This window comes from Cnephaeus nilssonii (assembly GCF_951640355.1).
Source record: "Cnephaeus nilssonii genome assembly, chromosome: 15".
Lineage (NCBI taxonomy): Eukaryota > Metazoa > Chordata > Mammalia > Chiroptera > Vespertilionidae > Cnephaeus > Cnephaeus nilssonii.
In genome coordinates this window covers 42,174,818-42,195,587 of record NC_137086.1, presented here as the reverse complement: position 1 = coordinate 42,195,587, position 20,770 = coordinate 42,174,818, and the positions used below count along the sequence as shown (strand labels likewise).

General features: G+C 44.1%; 1 protein-coding gene across 1 annotated transcript in view; it reads left to right on the top strand.

Moving 5' to 3' along the window:
• TGFA (transforming growth factor alpha) overlaps positions 1–17,504 on the top strand; it is a 98,992-nt gene extending 81,488 nt beyond the window's left edge. Inside the window, exons 4-6 of the mRNA XM_079791859.1 lie at positions 9,350–9,499; positions 11,933–12,042; positions 13,964–17,504. Of these exons, the coding sequence (XP_079647985.1) occupies positions 9,350–9,499; positions 11,933–12,042; positions 13,964–13,971 (268 nt within the window). The 3' untranslated portion in view covers positions 13,972–17,504. The remainder of the gene's footprint in view (positions 1–9,349; positions 9,500–11,932; positions 12,043–13,963) is intronic.
• The last annotated feature ends 3,266 nt before the right edge of the window (positions 17,505–20,770 follow it).

Below are 20,770 nucleotides of genomic sequence, written 5' to 3'. Positions count from 1 at the left end.
TGGGCTTTCTTTTCTTATTTCTTTTTCTTTCTGCTTTATTATCATTTATATACTTTACAATTTGCTTAGAAACATTCCTTTTCTGGTTGGGGAAATTTTTTCTTAAGAAAAAAATTCAAGAGCACAGCTCTACATGCTTTATCGTATTTCTTTAAAGTTTAAAGAGGGTGCTCGCTGTGAACCACATACAAAGGGGACTTGAGGGGGAAACTGAGCAACTTGACGGGACTGGAGGACTCTAAAGCCCTCAACAGAGGAGAATGGAAGACATATCATAGATATTTTCACTCTTCCTGTTAAAACAGAGAGACCTACAGCCACAAAATTTGCTTCTAGGAAAAGCACCAAAGTAACCTTCAGGCATAATCAGGAACAAAAATACCAAGGCCTCAGGGACTCCTCTGGCTGGAGCATGTTGCCTTTTATCTCCAGCTACACTTGCTCCATTTGCAGCTCAGACAACCGCCTTCGCAACCTCCTTCGCAACTCCCTCCTGGGCTACACTTTCTTTTTTATGCACTTCTTTCTTTTTTGGTTCTTCTTTTGGGAAAAAGAGCCTACATGTAATTCCAGAGCCTCATTTTCAGCATTATGAAGACAAAACAGCATCCTAGAACCTTGTGCTTAGCAAAACCCACTCTAGACAGATGAAATTGAATGGTCAAATGATATTTTTCAAAAGTTCAGTCCTACACATTTCCCATTCCCCTCTGTGATAGATAAAATAACTCCTATTTTATTCAGATTCCTGTTGTAAATAGGAGTACAACATCTCTGTTTCTCCTGCACTTGATATAAGGTGGCCCATTTTATAGCCACCACCCTGAGGAAATGCCCAGTGGCCGGGGGCGGGGGGGGGGGGGGCGTAGAGGAGAGAATGGGGGAGGGAGGAGGAGAAGTGGCAGATTTTGAATTGTTGGTTCTTGATTCTGTGTATTTAAATGATAGTTCTACCTCGGTGGTTCTTAGGCCCGACTGCACACTGGAATCGCCTGGGTACACAGAGCAATGGGATGGTCATCTCCTGGGTGTGACCTTGGCCCTGGCATTTCCCTGAGCTTCCCAGGTGGTTCTTATGTGCAGTCAGGTCGTGCCTACCTGAGGTAAAGGAGAGGATAGCAGCTGAGTCAGTTGTCATTCATTTGTGACCAGATGAAGTGACTCTTCCCTTCCTTGTATAACTTGTACCTAAAATAATCAGCATAATTAAGTCTAATATTATTAGAAGCTTGGGATGTTTAAAAAAATACCAAAATAATAGTCACTAACCTTTCCTTTTCCCCATCTGGGAAGCATCCCCATTATTAGAAATGATTGAGAAAGAGAAAGGACCTCCTCTCCACCTCAAGGCCAGAAGGTCTAAATTATGGTTCTTAACTTTGGCTGCCCAGTAGAATCATCTGGGGGCTTTAAAAATAGGGATGCTCAGGCCTTATTCCCAGAGATTCAGATTCAGTTGGTCTAGGGTGTGGCCTGGACATCATGATTTTTTCAACCTTTCCAGGCAATTCCAATGGGCAACTAGAGTTGATGTCACTGGTAAAACCTTCATGGTGGCTGTCAACTCTGCCTTCATCAGAATTGCCTTTGGCCTTTTCTTTAAAACACCCCATTTTCAGAGTGATTTTGACCTGGGATGTGCTAGGAAAGCCCAAGCATCTAGACCACAAGCTATTCTGCCTCTCAGCTACATTTGGGCTGCTTGGGGCTAAGACTTGCTATTCTCAGAGCTCACCTAGGCCATGACCTGGAGTCTCACCTATTAGGCAGTCACCAGGGTGCCTCCTTGCCTCACTGGGTAAGTTTTCATTCAGAGCACGTTGGGCTCCTTAACCCAATAAGACTGAGATTTGAATACAGTAGACCCTTGAATGACATTCACCCTACACGCAGTACAAAATCCACATATTAACTTTTGACTCCCCAAAAATTTAGATATCCCTGGGTATCCACAGGGGATTAATTTCCCACCAACATTAAAATCTGCAGATGTTCAAGTCCCCTATATAAATGCCGTAGATGAATGCATATAGTCGGCCCTACATATCGGCGGACTCCCAACCAGGGATCACAAACAATACAGGTATTTATTGAAAAAAATCCACATATAAGTGAACCATATAGTTCAAACCTGTGATGTTCAAGTCTCAGCTGTATTTGCAGCTGTAACACTAAGGTGACAGGCAATAGTGTTGGCATGAAGACATTCTTAATGTGCTAGGACCATTGCTAGGGTTGTTTTGAGGCAGGCAGAGCTGATTGTGAAGGATCCAGAACACACAAATGTTTCTCTGGTAGGAAGAACGTGGGAAGTCAACAAAATGTGGCCTAGCCCAGGATGTTCTCTTTCTCCTGGGCATCTGGGGCATCTTTGCAATTTTCCATGCTTGATGGGGCAGTCAGCAGCCCATATTTCTTTTGATGAGGTTTGTGAGTTTGTCATTAAATCACTATCCCAGAGTATCATCCAAACTAATTTGCATTACCCCAGAAAGATAGCCTTCATAGTTGAGAGTATTGGTTTTTAAACTTCTAGAAGTTCCCATTTCCTAATCTGCAAAACAAGGTAAATATAGCCCTGACCTTACATGCTCTGTGATTGTTGGGAGTAAGAGGTAATTTGCCCTGACTGGTGTGGCTCAGTTGGCTGGGTGTGGTCCTGTGCACCAAAAGGTCGCCAGTTCAATTCCTAGTCAGGGAACATGCCTGGGTTGCTGGCTAGATTCCCATTGGGTGGTGTGCAGGAGGCAGCAGATCAATGTTTCTCATCTCTCATCAATGTTTCTCTCTTTCCCTCCCTCTCTCTCTCTCTAAAATAATAAGAAGAAGAAGAGATAATTCATATAGGAGTTTAGCCTACTGCCTTGATAAATGATAGGTGCTATAATTAGCACCTGGCTGCCACCCTTTTATTTAAATGGGATTTCTTAGAATTCCCAGCATTCATTTGTTAATTCATAGGGTTTTCAGAATCAGGTGGTTGGGGAGGTGGTAGGATCAGTCTCTCCCATAGCCTGAAGGTTAAAGGAGGAATATTTCAAGCCATATGAAATTGCTTCATAGGTGTTCACCTACCTATAACCTGGACCTTTCACAAATATTTATGCTAATCCTCATCACTACTCTTCTCTAGAAGGAAGTTGCACTAATATTGTCTACAGAGAAGTGCTATTGGCTTGGCTGCAACTCCTGGTTAGAAATCTAACTATTCACCACAAGGCCCAGGTTCCCCAGCTCATTCTGTTCAGTGGTTCACCAGTTTTTGTAGAGCTAGGTCTTGCCCACAAAAGCATGGAGTCTGCCCTACAGTGAGGCTAGTGGAAGGGCAGTCAGAGAGGTGGGCATAGTCCTGAAGGCATTCAGAGGAGGAGGAGAGTTTAAGGGAGAGCCATGGAAAGAGCTATGAAAAATGAATGGATGGGTGACTGGGTCTATGAGTTACATCTTTTTGGAGAATGTAGCATTTGAGATGGAATCTGAGGAGGAGAGTGAATAATAATTGTCCAGGCAAATAAGGTAATAGGAGTTGAAAGGGTCAAGTGGGAGGGTAGTATTCACTCATTAGGCCGGTGTGTCCTAAGTGCCTATGTGCTGGACACGCGTTTATTTGACACTGGGCTAGTGAAGAGGGTGACAACTTGGATTAGCCAGAACCTTGGTGGTAGGTAATAAAGTGGAGGGGGTAGATTCTGGCCCTGCAGAAATAGGGTGTCAGATAGCAAATGAAGGAAGCCCAAAACTCAGGTGGGAGCCATCTGGGTGTGGGCCAGAGAAGGGACCCTTTGCAGGGTTCTCTTTAGACACTGACAGCTTAGACTTATGCATCGCCAACATCTGCTGCTCATCGCCTTTCAGCCCCCAATCCAGTCTGCTGTTAGCTTCCCCTAGTGGGAAGGGGCCAGTGACTTTGTTTTCACAACCGATAGGGTGAGCTATTTCTTGACTCTTGCCTTCACATAATTGTTATTGATAACAAACAAACAAAAAATCTGCCCCGTCCCATAGCCCCTCAGTCTTCTCCTTCCCAGCCCGTGTGTGTGAGAGCCAGGGTTCTCATTCAGAATTCTGTGGTCCCGATCCTTTGTCAAGAAGAGTCTTCTTGCTAGAGATCCCCCCTCTTCCACTTCGTTTCTCATCCATCAAGGGCCTGCTCTCTTCTTCTCAGGTCTATAGAGAACCCTATGCGGCAGTTTTCATCCTAGTTGGCCCACCTCAGCTACCTTAATTACCAAACAATGAAAACCCTTTGCAACCTTGTGGAACCTCAGATCTTTTACCCTGTCATGATTGGAGGCTAAACCAAAAGCCAGATTTGATCAAGAGCTTAATCTGTGGCATTCTCATCCCAACCTGTTTAGTATGCTGGGGAAGCAGCCTGGTGAGTGAGCAAGAACCCAGACTCTGGGGTCAGCAGACCTGGGTATGAATTTCTCTCTCTTCCCTAGCAGGGTGGGCACAACCAAATGACTTGACTTTTCTGTGCAAGGATTAAATGAGAAAGGGCATGCTAAATGTAAAATAACCCTTAACAGAAAAGCAAGTGCCTGAATTCAAACTAAAAACATACCTTTTTAGGTAGATAACAGTTGGGCGTTGGGAGAAAGTGCCAGTGTAAGACTTCTATTAAGCAGTGTTACAGACAGAAGCTTGTATGCTGTGGTATCCCAGGTTGTAGCCTTAATCAACCATCTTTGCAGCATCTACTGTTTACCATAAATCTTAACCCCATAGAGTACCTGTTCCTTTAACATTAAAATGATTAATTTTTTGTTACCATTGAGCAAAACCTATGCTCCTGGAAAATGTACTGTATAGTAAGTTCTCACTTAATGTCATTGATAAGCTCTAAGACTTTACACGAAATGATGTATAATGAAACCAATGTTGCCATGGGCTAATTGGTATAAATAAGAGTTAAGTCCATTAACATCATAATGAAATAGCTATAATGAAATAGGTTATAATGAAAAAGCATTATTTTCCCAAAACGAGGGTATTCATTATCTAAGGACCTAACTCCAAGGGCCCTTCTGGCATGTGGGGTCTGGCAGCCAGGAGCACAGGTTTAGGGGACGCACAAATGGAATGCCTCTGAGGCTAGCGCTGGCACAATAGGCTGGCACACCACAACCTTTCACCTCCTTTTCATTTTTCCATGTTCCTCGGTGTCTTTTAATCTAAAAGTGAAGGTGCAGGCTATCTACTTCATCAAAAAGTACTCTTAAAAAACAAAAGTTTAGGGAATATGGCGGTTCCCCCTGAGGAGGGTGTTTGTGCTTTAAAGCTGCTGCTCTCCGTCCACCTCCCAGCAGGGAAGGCCGAGGGGCGCTGCAGGCGCTGAAGTCCTTGTTGCCCCGGAGCCCCTCACAGCGGTTCTTCTGACTCGGTGTGAGATGAGCTGATTAACAGGCTGTGCAGATGCCTTTGAAGGTACATTCTGTGATTCCTCAACATATTGTCACCTGAGAAAACATCCCAGGTCCAAAATCAGTAGCCGGAACCAGAGGGCTGCTTCTCAGGGACAGCTGACTTTCAGGGATGTGGCCATAGATTTCTCTCAGGAGGAGTGGGAATGCCTGAACCCAGCTCAGCGGAACTTGTACCTGGATGTGATGTTGGAGAACTACAGCAACCTGGCCTCCATGGCTGTGTCATCTGAAGATGAGCAGGCCTTTTTTCTAAAGCCCAGAATTCAAGATTTATTCTCTGAAATTATTCTGCGTAAATATAATGAAGACGCAAGTTATCAATGGAACGAACATTGGAAAAACTTTCAGCAAGAGTCATACCTTAATAATCAACAGAGAATTGAGCTTGCAGAGGACTGTTATAAAAGTGGAAAAGTCTTTGACCAAATATTCAATCACCATATAGGTCAATTATTTCGTATTTTGGAAAAGACACACAAAGGAAGTAGACGTGTCAAATCTTTTCAGGAATCTTCAAATTACACTGAACAAGAGAATATTCATGCTGGAGAGCAAGCTTACACAGGTAATGCATGTGGTAGAATCGTCAGTCAAATAATCAATCTAAATAGACTGAAAGATATCCATAGTGGAGAAAAACATTATATATGTAAAAATTCTAGTAAAACATCCAACTGGCATTCGGGTTGTACTCTAAATGAAAGAATTCAGACTGGAGACAAGACTTACAAATGTAAAGCATGTGGCAAAGCATTTAAATGTCTTTTAATTCTTACTGTACATGAGGGAAGAATTCATACTAGGGCAAAACATTACAAACTCAGGGAAAATGGAAAAGGCTTTAGACCTCAAAACATACTCAACATCATAGAAATCATATGGAACAAAAGCCTCATAAATGTTCAGAATCTAGGAAAGCCTTTAGCAAACCCTCAAAACTTATTGTTCATCAGAGAATTCACCTGGAGAGAAACGTTACATATGTAGAGAATGTGGCAAAGCCTTTAGCAGGTCCTCAAACCTTGGATATCATCAGAGAGTTCACACTGGAGAGAAGCCTTATAAATGTAGAGAATGTGGCAAAGCCTTTAGCAAGTCCTCATCCCTTATTAGTCATCAGAGAGTTCACACTGGAGAAGAACCTTATACCAGGTAATTTTAGAAAATGTCGCAAATTCTTTGGCAGTTCCTCAGGTCTTACTAAACATCAGAGATCATTCTGGAGAGAAGACTTATAAGTGTAGAAAATATAACAGTCTTTCATCAGTGTTCCTGCCTTACTGCACAGCAGAGTTCATACTTGAGAGAAGACTTACAGATGTGGGGAGTCTCGTAAATCCTTTACCAGTGTGAGAACTTGCTTAACATCACAGAATTCTGAATGGAAAGAAGCGTTATGAATGTGAAAAATGTAGAAAAGCCTTTAAAAGCCATTCATGTCTTACTGTACCTGAGAGACTTCATACTAAAGAGAGTCCTTAAAAATGTAGAGCATGTGAAAGATCCTGTACCCACAGCTCAAAATGTACCAAATAAGAGAGATGTCTATAGTGGAGGAAAGCCTTACACTGTAAAAAATGTGAGAAAGCCTTTAACCTGAAGTCTATCCTACTCAACATTTTAGGAATCATTCTAAAGAGAAAGAGCAATAATACAAAGTTTTCATCCAAAGATTTAACCATGATTTATCATTGAGAATGACAAAATAAGGTCTTAAAAATTATGAGGTATATTGTAAATGATTCCCCCACGTTCCAGGTGGTTCAGGGTTCAGGCTCTGGAAGAGGAGCCGCACGCAAATAAAAGAGACAAGAAATAATTTGGAAATATTGAGGGACCAGGCAGGAGTCCAGCTCAACAAGAAGGACTACGCTTGGGCTCTGGCCTTACCATCCCTTTATTCAATTTTGGGATAAACCTATAGCCCTTAGGCAGGCAATTTCCAGTAACAGGCAGACTATCTTATCAGTAAGTATTTACACTGAGTGGCCAGATTATTATGACCACTCCATCAGTACTTCATTGACACTTCCAAAAATACTTAATATTGAAAACTTACTAAGCAAATACTCTCAATGTTTTATTATTATTATTATTATTATTATTATTAGCATAACTAATTCATTGTACTGATGGGCTGGTCATAATAATCTGGCCACTCAGTGTACATGACTGTCTGATAGGGAAGTTGCTTCAGCTACCATTGTCTTGATTCAACAATGGGTGCATAGCTCTAACCATTGACAGAGCTCAAGGGTCACCAGCCTTCTGGGTTCCTTGTCCATACCTCTGCTAGTGAAGACAATGGGCAGCTTTCTGCATCTCCCCCATTTCGTTTCCTTAAAAATATGAGAACAAAAATGAGACAAGCAATAGTGGTTGTGCTGAGAGGCAAATGAATCAGTCTGTAGTGGGTTTCTTTCTGGGCCAACAGTTTTTTGAGTCCCAATTTTAATGTTCAACAGTTCCTTATGTGTACATGCCAGCAATGATATGCTAGTCTGGATGGTGGCAATGCCGGTCCGACCTTCTCTGGCTTGATCCTTGGCAATCTGCAGTGATGCACAGCTGCTGACTGCTAGCATGGCAAGGTATCTTCACCATCTCCATCTCTAGGCTGTTTCTCCTCTTGTCTTCATGGCTGGAGAAATCTGGTCAGTTTCTCTGTGGGGTCCGTTGTTGCAGGAATCCACACAGAGGCTTGGAGGAGTTTTCTGGAAATATACAAATATATTCTCGACCAAAGGTTAATAAAGGAATCTTTTCTATAAACTAAAAAAAAAAAAAAAAAGTTTAGCTATCATTGCCATGTCTGAGGGGGAGCAAAACAAAACATAAAACCAGGGTGTGATGTCTGGTGCAAGGCTGCTCCTGGGAAGTTCCCTGTGAGAAGGAAGGCTCCCCACCTGAGAAGGCCGAGGTGATCAAACATTTTCATCACAATTTGAAAGTCACCCCAGACAAAGGGACCAATGTGTAAGCTAAGTATCTTCTATTGAAAAGAATAATATGCTTTGAAGAGGGGAAATGCCTGCATCAGAAAATGGCCATCACTTCCTATGAGTAGAACATGTCCTAAGGAATCATCACGTGAGAAGCACGTGTGGCTGCCCCAGAATCGGGGTGGGGGATGGAGGTGGGTAGGACAGGCCAGAGCAAGATGGAAGAAGCAGCATTTGCCTTTAGCACATAGGAGGAGGCTGTTACTGAAATAAATGATGCCAAAGAGCCTCTGAATAGTAGCAATACCAATAATAACAGTGGCTTGTGCTGATGTTGCCCTTTAAAGATTACACAAAGCTCACAGACATAACCTCTTTTGTGCCCTTACTAATCCTCTAGTGGAGAAAAGCCAGCTGTTGTTGGAAATGAGGACCAGGGTTCACAGGAGATCAGTGGCTTCGCAAGTCCTACAATTACTAGTTAGTAGTGCTGGCTCTAATGTCAGTATGTGCCTCGTGCACTGGGCCACCAGGTAAATGCTTGCAGAACTAATTAAACTTAAAGAAGATAAGCAAACCACAGCCTGTGTCTCCTGCTGGCTTAGTGTGTTTTCTTAAGCTCATCATCAGAAATTCTGAATATGCACATTTGGTTTAAAAATAACCTCAATTTTTATGAACTGCCAAAATGAACTCCGTGTCATAAACACATTTGCTGCCTCCTTCATTCCCCCAAGAGCTGGCTTGGTGACAATACTAATGAAGTGCTTCAGCAGCACCTTTCATCCCCACGTGATAAAGCTGGTTCCTTGCCCCTCATTCTCCAAGCAAGAGGTGCCTGTGCAGGGAAGTGGGGGTGACTTTCCTGATACCTGGAGGGGTCCCTTTGGGCTTTTCCTTCAGCCCAGCCTTCCCTGAGGAGTTGGGGGAAACAAGACCTTCTACCGGAGAGTATGCTGATGTCCCTTTCTTTCCCAGCTGCCACTCTGGGTATGTCGGAGCGCGCTGTGAGCATGCAGACCTCCTGGCCGTGGTGGCCGCCAGCCAGAAGAAGCAGGCCATCACCGCCTTAGTGGTGGTTTCCGTCGTGGCCCTGGCTGGCCTCATCATCACGTGTGTGCTGATACAGTGAGTATTTGCTGCCCTAAGGTCAGGTCTCCCGCCCTCCCAGGGGCATCTGCAGCATGCCCTGATAACAGGGTCACCTCAGCAGTTTGTTGCTGTGATGTCTGATTGGTATCAGCTAAGCCAAGAGGAACTTTGGTGACAGCCAAGCTGTCAAAGGGCACATGTCCTGGGAGGGGCCCAGCAGTGGGCCTGTGCACTGCTGGAAGCCACGCAGAACAAAGGCAAACACCCCCTCCCCCTCTCTCTCTCATTGTTGGGTTTGGAGCCTTCGCTATTTCGTGATGGAACATCCAGGTGTCCCGGAGGGAACTGGAAACAGTTCCCAGCCTCATTTGGGCAGGAGCTCTTTGTAAATCCTAAAGCGTGTCAAAGGCCACTGTTATATTATGACAGGTTAATGACAGCCCTTCCTCGTTTTTGCACTTCTCTGCCCTCCTCATCTTTCAAAACTCAGTTTCCACCTTGCATCTTCCAGGAAGCCTTCCTGAGCCCAGACAGTTAGAGATTGTTTTCAGATGTTTCTTACCCCCATTTGCTTGCCCATATCTTCCCTGGTTCTGGCAATGAATAAAATGTGCTTTAGAGCCCCAGCTAGTTGACAGTAGCCACAATCTGCTCACATCCTTCTCCTGGAATAAGCCAGCATTAAGTGGTGAGAGATGAGGTCTGAACTGGGCTGGCCTTTCCTTCCTCTCCTAGCACTATCTGTTCCATTCCCGTCTATCTTGGAAAAACCTGTCTGTAGGTAGTGGACAAGCAGCCCTGGTCCAAGCTGGGGCAGAGCTCAGGTTCTGCCACTCATGAAGACCCTCCCTGGGAGAGAAGTAGCAACTTAATGGACTACTGGCATCGATTCTCTTGGCTGGCTAGCTACCTGCGCTCACCCATCACGTTCACAGTCCTATTTCTGTGGCAAGGAGGGTCCTAGAGCCTTAGATAGAATAAGACTGAGTGCCCACATGGGCCTCTCCAGAGGGACTTAAAGGTTCATTTTCACCAGATTTTTTGGAAACAAGAATAAACCAGGATACTAGACAGCCTCTCTCATTCCCAGGGAGGCAACCAGTCCCACTTCTCCTCTGTCCTTTGCCAGCCCGTCCTTGCCAGATACCAACTTCAGAATCTCTGAGCCAGAGACTAAGCCCTCATGCTCACCAGGCTGCTAGATGCCTGGGTAGGGGGCCATCCTGAGTTGCAGAGTTGGTTGGGACCAACTCATCCCCTGCCAGAGAGATAAAGAGACTTTGCTCTCACTGCCCTGGGGATGCTCCTGGCTGGGGCATGACTGGGGCAAGCCCGCCTGGCTAGCTGACTGCAAGACAGCAATCAATGACGGATCTGGTATCAAGGCCTTCGGCATGGGAGGAGCTGGTCCCAACCTGGACTGTGTAACTCAGGAGGGACCCGTCCACGCAGACTGCTGGCCACTGTGCCCGAACGGGGTGGGCAGAAGTATTGCAGGGCCCCTTCTCAGTCTGCTGCCCAAAGATTCAGGGGTCCCAGGAACCTTCCCAGGACTGGGGATCGTGAATTGCTACCAGGCACCAAGAGGGAAGGAAGCAACAGGCTTGTTTCCTTGTCTGTTCTCGGGCTCATGTCAGCCAAGAGATCTCTCCCAGCCCTGGTCAGTGGATTCATAGATTATATACTAGTATACATTGAGGTTAGGAAATGAAGTCTTCAATGGGACTTCCATGGAAAAGAGCCATCAGTGTCTCTAGGTAATGAATGACTTAGTGCTTCTCCTCTGACCTTCTTTGAGTTCTCTGATTCTTTTTTCATGCTAACTCTACAAACTGTTCTTTCCTACCCACCCAAGGAGGCAGGAGCAGTCCTAATGCTTCAGGACTCTGGGTAACACAGGTTCACCAGGAAGTTAGCTTTGCCCCAACTAGAGGATGTTAGTCCTCAGAGAAGGATTCAAAGCCACTGAGATCCATGCCTCATTCTCTCGTTCTTTCCATGAGTTATTTCAGCCCATCCACATCCCCTCCTTTGCTGCTGGCAATACCTGATGGAGGGTTGCCCCCCTCCCAAGCCCTCACAGCCCTGCCAGCCTGAAGCGGCTGCTTTGTCCCAGTCCTACTCATGGAATTACCCTTCTGCTGCTTTATGGGGTGGGCAGATGGGTGGGTGACTGGGCCTCTCTGACAATCGGGCAAGCTGGAGCCCAGTTCCCCTGAGCAGAGTTGTACAAACAGAGCTGGGGCCTTGGGGTGCTCAATGGGTGTCTTTGTTGTTGGCCAGCATCTGCCCTAAAGGCCACCACCCAGCCGGGCCCTCAGTCCCTTGCTGCGTCTGTCCCTCTGGAGGACCCCATGGGAGGCTGGTTGAAAGCCCAGAGCTGCCCAGAAGGCCCCTCGGGCAGACACTGTACCAGCTGGGCACTCCTGCCAGGCTTCTGCCTCAACCATGTTCTCTGTGTCTTTGCAGCTGCTGCCAGGTCCGAAAATACTGTGAGTGGTGCCGGGCCCTCATCTGCCAGCACGAGAAGCCCAGCGCCCTCCTGAAAGGAAGGCCTGCTTGCTGCCACTCAGAAACAGGTAAGGGGCTGCATTGAGGAGGGGCCTTTTCCCCTTCGCGGGGGGAAATGACACCTTCTCCAGGTCAGGGCAGAGGTTCTTGGAGGATGAAGCAGGAAGAGGGAGAAAATATGATATTTATCTACCAAGTCAGGTTTAATTTAGCCTAATGTGTGTTTTACTCAAAGGGGAGCTCTTTTATCCTTACTGGTGACTGTGTGGCTTTTAACAAGTTACATAACATCTCTGAGCCTCAGTTTTCTTATTTTAAAATGTTGTGAAAATTGAGTAAGTATGGGCATAAAGTATCTAGTATCATGTATCCCCAGCTGTGGATACGTAATAGATGTTCACTTTCTTTCTCTTAAAAAAATCACTTCCCTTTTCTCATCTGTGGAGTGAGTGGCTGGCCTATCGAAAGTCTCTAAGGACTCTTCAAACTCTTAGATCCTGTGACCATCGTTACGTTTTTCATTGTTTCATGCATGTTTTTCAACATCCTCAAAGCGGACTGGACATCTAGACGTGAGCCAACACACATCTCAGAAGCCCACATCTAAGCATCACTAGCTTGGGGCTCATGGAGCCAAATTGCTCCTTTATCCAGACAAGCTCTGAGAAATCTCACATCAGCCATTTTTCTGCATTGCTATTTAGACCAATAGAGCCCGTCATAAAAGTTTCTTTTTAGGAAGTAGTGGGTCAGGAGGCAATTGCCCCAGGCTGATCCACCCAAGGTGTCCTTCTCTGATAAACAGTTGACATTCCAGAAGCTCAAGGTTGCATGGAGAGCGTAGGGAGAAAAGCAACTGATGTGTTTGTGAAACCTCATGGTATCTGACCTGGAGAGAACGGAAGGCCCAGGAGCACCATGTATTTGTTTTTCATTTCAAGAACCACAGTAATTGTGCCTGGGCAGTTCTTTCGATCTGGGAGGATGCGAATGCATTAATCCTCAAAATAGCCTTAACGAAGAGAAGGATTTGTGGGTGATATAGGTAAACTGAGTCTGCCAAAGGCCTTCTTGGGTCCCACCATGAGTCCATGGGAGGAGAGAGGGGGCACTAGGATGAGAACCAAGGTCCCTGAAGGCCTCACTCATATCTCTCTTCCACTACTTCTGGGGCCATCCAATGAGCTAATGGAGGTAAATTTTATTTTGTCTTTTAGCACCAATAAAAAAGTTACTTACACCTTTCAAGAAAATTCATAGTAAATTTTGTACCATTTGTCCACACCTCAGCAGAGTCATTCAGAGCAGAGTTAAGTTTCTCCTTAATATTACTTCTTCTCTACCACCTTTGAGAGAACATTAGCCTTGAGCCTGGGGGTAGATCTGGCCTTCCAGAGATGGCCACTGAGGCTGAAGCCCCTGTCTCTGAGATGAGGCATACCTCCCCACCTCCGGAGGGACCTTGAGAGGGACCAAGGTTAGGAAGTTGTTCAGGCTGACTGGGGAGCTGCTGGGAATGAGGTCCATGCTGCCTCACCACTATAGCCACAGAGGATGACCTCAGGGCCCCCACCCATTGAGAAACAAATGGGTCCTTTCTTGTATGGCCTTAGAGGAAGCGATCCTACCACCAGAACCCTAGACCAACTCATGAATTGGCCACTAAACCATACTTTATGAGGGTACTAGCCACAGACTGGGTCGAATCACCTCCAGTTGAATTGAGGCCCACAAAACAGAATACATCCCCATTTCTCTTCTGCCACAACTCATTTCACTTTTGGCCAGCCTTTTCTTTGGCACTGAAAGCACAGTTTCAGAAGCTGCTTCCCCTGAAGTTGAACCTGCAGAATTTGGACTTGGGTCTGAGTGCCCAAGAGAACTTGGTGACCTTGGCTGATGCATCTCTAAGTTTCTGTCTCAAGCCTGTTTGGCCAGCATGGCTGGGGTCTGGCCCACAGAGCTTAACCTGTTTTTCCTTCCTTGCAGTGGTCTGAAGAGCCCAGAGGAGGAATTTGGCCAAGTGGACTGGGGCAGCCCTAATGAAGAATGGACGGCCCAGCAAGGGATGCCTAGGACGTGCTCACAGACCTTCCTACTCTGCCGGCAGTCACCTGTGCAGCCTTTTGTCTTGTGTGGGCCTTCCTTCAAAACTCTATCAAGAACCTGTCTGCTTGGGGTTATTCAGTGTGACCTAGAAAAGAAATCAGTGGGTCACAATTTAAAGACTGGTCAAAAAAAGAACTGCAAGGGGCGGACTTCCTGTTTACCTATACCAGTACAAGATGTGTGTGTCAGTCAGCGTCTGAGTCCAGGAGTAGTTGTCTTCTACCATTCATGGATGCCAGGCTGTGTTTCTTTTTCATGGACCCACGACAGCATGCATCCTGCCCATCACCGGAGATTCCTATAGTTGTTACAGTTTTTTCTCATCCATTTATTGGGGAAGAAAGGTGGATAAAGGGTAACTGCTTATTGTTATGTGAGGATGCCAAGTTTAAGAAGAGCTATGTCTGTCCTCTGTCCAGGAGACCCTCAACCAGCCCAACGTCTTCCACAAACATGCGATATTGAGGACCTTCCCAAGTCACCACCACCCTTGGAGATAATTTCTTATTTATTAGCTGGATGATGGTTTTATTTTTAATCTCTCAAGTCAATATAAAAAGCATAAAAACTCTTTTAGACTTCTACATTAATGATGGATGTATTGCTGGCTGCAAAGTTATACCGATTAAAAATGTCTGGCCTCTTTGGGACAGCTAAGGCTTAGGAAAAGCTACCCAGGAGGTACAAAGATGGAAGCAGAGGTTGAGTTGCTGATTTGAACAAAGATTAAGGTTCAGACGTTGTGCCATTTAAGACACAAAGCAGGTAAATGCTCCTGGATACATTCTGGTGGAAAGGTTAGCCAATCCAGCAGCATAGATGTGTCATCTCAGTCGGGGAGAGAGAAGAATGCTCCTGTGTGTGGGTCTGCATGGGTTAAACACAAGACTTGCTACACTGCTCTATGATTAAGATGAGCCCTCTGAGAGCCATGGGCATTTGGGGCCACATTCATGAAAGGGGGACTGGTCATTTATTTTCCATTTTGTCACTTGGTTGATTTGTTACTTCATTTTTAAAAGGAAAAAATTAACTTTTCTATTTATTTTCAAGCACGAGGAGAAATATTTCAATGACTTTTTGTTTGTTTTCATCCGGGATGCTGGTTTTATTAACAAAAACCCTAACAAGCCATGTCTACTATAAGAGTCTCACTTTCCCCTCCGAAAAGGGCAGAATGGTTCTCCTGGGTGTTAGGGTACATTCTGACCCACTGGCCTGCCTGTGGGAAGCACTGCCTCCCTCCTGCCAAGTAGTGGGGAGTTCATCCCTAGGAATTTTCATTAAAATTCGGGAACTGAATAACAGTGAAATAATGTACAAACTCCTTACATGAGGAAAGTCTTCCTCACTAATATTCGGAAAAAGGAAAGATTTCTACCAAGTAACCCTTCATGCATTGAGCTCCTCACATCCTGAAAGTGACCAGTTAATTTTGTCCTCCCCTAATTCTTCTTCCCCAGTCTGTCTATTTCAATGAATCTTCTCTCCCTTCCTTACAGTTGAGACAGTTATATGACCCATGTCTTAACTTTGGCACTTTTATTGAATCATGGTACACCCAAAGCACTGAGAGCAGAAATAGGATCTGTTTACCAGTTGGCCCCTAACCATGTAATTGACACAGCTCACAGGTTTTAATTATAAAAGAAAATAGATCTAAGTTTGCATTCCTTGGGCCATTCCTACAGATATGTGGGCTGAAGCTGATATATGTAGCATCTCATTCAGAGACCAATCCAGTTAATGCCGGCTTATAGACCCCAGTGTGCACTCACTTTTCCCCTCAGCCTCTGACAGTCTGAATGGTCTAAAGAGACTGACTAATGGAAGTGGAGTAGTGTTACTTGTTAACTTGAGGTCACATTTTTTTCTTTAGGACGATCTTTCCCCAGTCTTTTAGAGACTCTGAGGTCTGATTGCCTTTAAAAGGTTTGGACGGATGTGAAAATGTCTGTGAGGCTTTCTTCACCTAGTGAATGGAAGGATTGGTATCTGGTCTTTAGGCTTCCAAGAGCTTTTGCAGAGGTGTGAGAAGACATGGATGGAAGTGGAGGGAACCTTCTTGCTTCCCTGTGGGGTCTTTGAGTTCAGTGTCTGTGAATGTCCTGGTCCTCAGATCCAAGAAGTCACAGCTGCCAGCGCCCCCTTCCTTGTGCCTGTACAAGCATGCAATGAACAGGCTCGAATGTGTGCTTCCCTAGACGTGCTTCTGGGGTCAGTACTCTGCAAACCAGGCCTAAAAAGAGTTGGAAGCAAGTTCAGGGTCAAGGCAGGCCTGGTTGGACCTTTGTCCACTTCCCAGGATATGACATAGTCTTCTTTTGGTGATTCCTAGAAATCAGATGGCCAACAAGCTTTGGATCCCTGAGCCATTTTATGGCATTGATACTTCTTTGGTTAGCTGTAAAATGCCCCCATTTCAAGATAAAAAATGCATCCTCTAATCCATCCCTGCGGGTTCCTTGTGTTTCCTTGCTTTTTAGAAAGCCATGTGATCCTAATGATTAAGGAATCATTCCCAAGACTTGACCGGAATCATTCCCAAGACTTCCCACACCTGGGAATGGGAAACATAGCTGTTTCCATATCTCCCTCAGGAAAAATGAAGAGACTCCATTTTTAAAAGGGGAGGAGATGCTTCCACATCTTTTATGGAGCCTGCTCTACAAGCCAAAACTTCAAACATATTAGCAGGAAACATTGTCCTCTAGATTGAAGACATACAGCAGCCAATCCTGACCTGGAAAACATGTCCAGACACATGTGGGAAAAGCAAGCTCTGAGCTTGCCATTGTGTTCCAGCAGAGGAGGTGGGCAGAATGCCCCCCAAGTCTATTTTCCTGAGAAAGGAGGAGGAGGTAGGATTGACACTCCCCCACCCACTTTGATGAGGGAGGGGAGGGTTTGGTTCTAGAGCTTCTTGGGAGACTATTCTCTGCAAGTAGAAAAAAGTATCTGGCATCTCCAACCAGGTCTTCCAGGGCCAGGTTGTCTCAGTGCACATGGGCCACTGGTGGCTTTTCCAGGCAATTTTGGCAAGAATGGGTCAACCAGGCTCCAACACTGCTCAGGGGACCCTGACCCTTTTAGTAGGATCTGCACTTTGATTTCTCCCAACCTGCTCAGTAAAGAAGGGTAGCGGGGATGATTCAAAAGCCCAGGACCATGGGGGACATCACAGAAACAGATAAATACCTATGTTTGCTCCTAATGTTCTAACATAAGACCTATTCTCTGTAGCCACTGATTTTTACCAGACTCTCTGAAAGATCCAGTGGTAAGCACACACACAGTACTGAAAAGCGACCCCTCTTTCTAATGTAATAACTGACTGAAGTGTTCAACTTTTCATTCTCTTTATTATACAAACCTGATGCTTTTTTTTTTTTAGAACTTGTTACTCTGACTTCTGTATATGTTGCACTGAAAAGGTTAATATTTAATGTTTTAATTTATTTTGTGTGGTAAGTTAATTTTGATTTCTGTAATGCATTAATGTGATTAGCAGTCTTTTCCTTAATATCTGAATTATTTAAAGAGTAGTGAGCAATAGAAAATGCAGTTGAATTTTTTCATTAATGTGCATTGTTCAATTGTACTGTACCTTGTTTGAAAAAATGAAGGAATGAACTTTTGTTTTCCTAAATCAAGACTGGAACTTTCCTTTCATGAACATTTTTTTAAATTTTTCAATTGTAGTTGACATTCTATTTGTTTCAGGTATACAACTTAGTGATTAGACATTTATATATTTACAAAATGATCACCACAGTAATTCTAGGACCCATCTGGTACCATACATCATTATCACAATATTATTCACTATATTCCCCATGTTGTACTTTACTATTTTTATAACCTTGGGCATTATTTTAAATTTCTCCCAGTGATTTTAATCCAGTCCCTACTACACTTTGGAATCTACCAGGCCCCAGGGAGCAGATGGCATAGGAGAGGTTTGATGCCTAGGGCTGCAAGTACCTCATACCCACCCAGGGCATCCCACCTCAGCCCATACTTGGGTATCCTTAATGTCCAACAGATGTTAGCCACTGGGCACTCTTGAAAGCTTGGGCCTCCTTTCAAGTGGGATCATCAGAGGCAGAGAAGTGAGAAAACACCTGTGGCAACAAGGGCCATGAGGAGTACCATATGGCTACAAGTGGGTGGTGGCTTTTCAGGGAGCCAAATTTTGAAGTTGGGAATTAAAACATAGCAACATTTATGCTGAATGGGAAATAGGAGAGAGGGGGAAAGTCCTCTTTCAGTACATTTGCTCCATGGAAGCTTCAGGCTCTGATGTGCAGCTGCACAGCTAACCTAGGATGAGAGGAGCCCCTGCTGCCATGAAGTCTTTGTGGCAAGTTCAAGTCCTTTGAGAGAGGCCCTCTCAGGAAGTCAGAAAGATGGAATTGAGAGCTGGGCAAGGGAATCGCTCCACTAATCTGGGGGATGGGCACATGATGCTGTGTGCCGAGGATGTTTTATTGAGTTTTTCACTTGAAACCTGCATCATTTTACAAACCAATGTCACTCCAATAAATTCAGTTTTTAAAAAAGATGTTTACACCTCGCTCTCTGAGAAGCCTACCAGGAGCCCCCATGGAGAACCTTCCCAACACACCCAAAGCACATCCCAAGTCCATGGATTGAAAGACTTTACATTATTAAGATGGCAATACTCCCCAAATTGATCCACAGACTCAAAGCAATCTCTGTCTGACCTCTTTGTAGAAACTAATGCACTGATTCTAAAATTCATATGGAATTACAGGGTATCTGGACAAAGCAAAACAAAGGACAACACAGTAGGAGGACTCACAGTTAATGATTTCAAAACTAACTACAAAGGAATGGTAATTAAAGCAGTATGGCACTGGCACAAGGATAGCTAAAATTGCTTTAAAGAATAGATCAATGGAATAGAATTGGAAGTCCAACAATAAAGCCATACATCTATGGCTAACTGATCTTTGACAAGCCTGCCAGGACAATACAATGGGGAAAGAGTAGTCTTTTCAACAAATAGTGCTAAGACAACTGGATGTCTACCTGCAAACAAAGGAAGTTGAACCCCCTTTATCATACCATATGTAACAATTAACTCAAAATAGATCATAAACCTAAATAAGAACTAAAGCTATAAAATTCTTAGAGAAAACATAGGAGTAAATCTTGTGAACTTAGGCTAGAAAATGGATCTTAGATAGGACACCAAAAGCACAAGCAACAACACAAAAAATAGATAAATTGGATTCCAAAATAATTAAAATATTTTGTGTATAAAAGAACACCACCAAGAAAATAAAAAGATAGTCCATAGAATAGGAGAAAATATTTTTAAATCATATATCTAATAATAGTCAAGTATCTGAAATATATAAAGAATTCATAATTTAACAATAAAAAGACAAACTAATTGAAAATTGGCAAAGGGCCTGGCCAGTGTGACTTGGTGGTTGAGCATCAACCTATGAACCAGGAGGTTATGGTTCAATTCCTGGTCGGGGCACATGCCCAGGTTGTGGGCTCAGTTCCCAGTGGGGGTCTTGCAGAAGGCAGCCGATTAATGATTCTCTCTCATCTTTGATGTTTGTTTGTCTCTCCCTCTCCCTTCCTCTCTGAAATCAATAAAAATATATAAAAATAAAATGGGAAAAGGATTTAGATAAACATCTCTCCAAAGACATACAATTGGCCAATGTGCACGTAAAAAGATGCTCAACATTATTAATCACCAGCGAAATGCAAATAAACCACAGTGAGATACCACTTCACGCCCACTAGGATGATTAGAATTAAAAAATCAGATAATAGTAAGTGTTGGCAAGGAAATGGAGGAATTGAAACCCTCATATATTGCTGGTGTGATGTAAAATGATATAACCACTTTGGAAATAGTTCCTCAAATTATTAATCATAGAGTTACTATGTGACTCAGAAATTTTGCTCTTAGGCATAGACACAAGAGAAATAAAAATGTATGTTCACACAAAACCTTGTGCATGATGTTCATAGCAGCATTATTCTTAATAGCTAAAAAGTAGGAGGAGGGGAACAAATGTCCACCAACTGTTAATGGATTTTTTTTTAATGTGGTTCTATTTTCATGAAATGTCTAATATATAAAATAGGCAAATCCATAGATTAGTTATTGTCTGGGGCTAGGAGAGAGCAGAAAAGAGTGTCTGCTAATGAGTATAGCATTTCTTTGGGGGACATTAAAAGTGTTCTAAAATTAAGTAGTGGTGATGGTTGCACAATTTTGTGAGTATACTAAAAACTGCTTAATTGTATACCTAAAGAGGATGAATTTTATGGTATATCAAATACATCTCAATAAAGCTATTACTAAAACAAAAAAGACAACTAAAGACCCCATTACATAGAAAAGGAAAAAACAATCATTTGAAAAAGTCATTGAGGTCTTGGTGGGGGAAAATGGCGGCTGAATAGAGATGTGTTCTGAGCCCGGTCCGGGGGCGGAGAGTAAGAACAGCTGAGGTTCGCTCGGGGAGTGTCTGTTGGCAAGCTAAGGGACAGCTAAATTCCAGAAGGCAGGGGAGTGCTAGGCAGGGTTCCCCTGACCGTGCAGCACCCACAGCGGCTGGGTCCCCTCCCGGAGCTGCGGGCTCAGAGGGGAAAGCCTCGAAAAAGTCATTGAACTAAAGAAATGGACTGAGA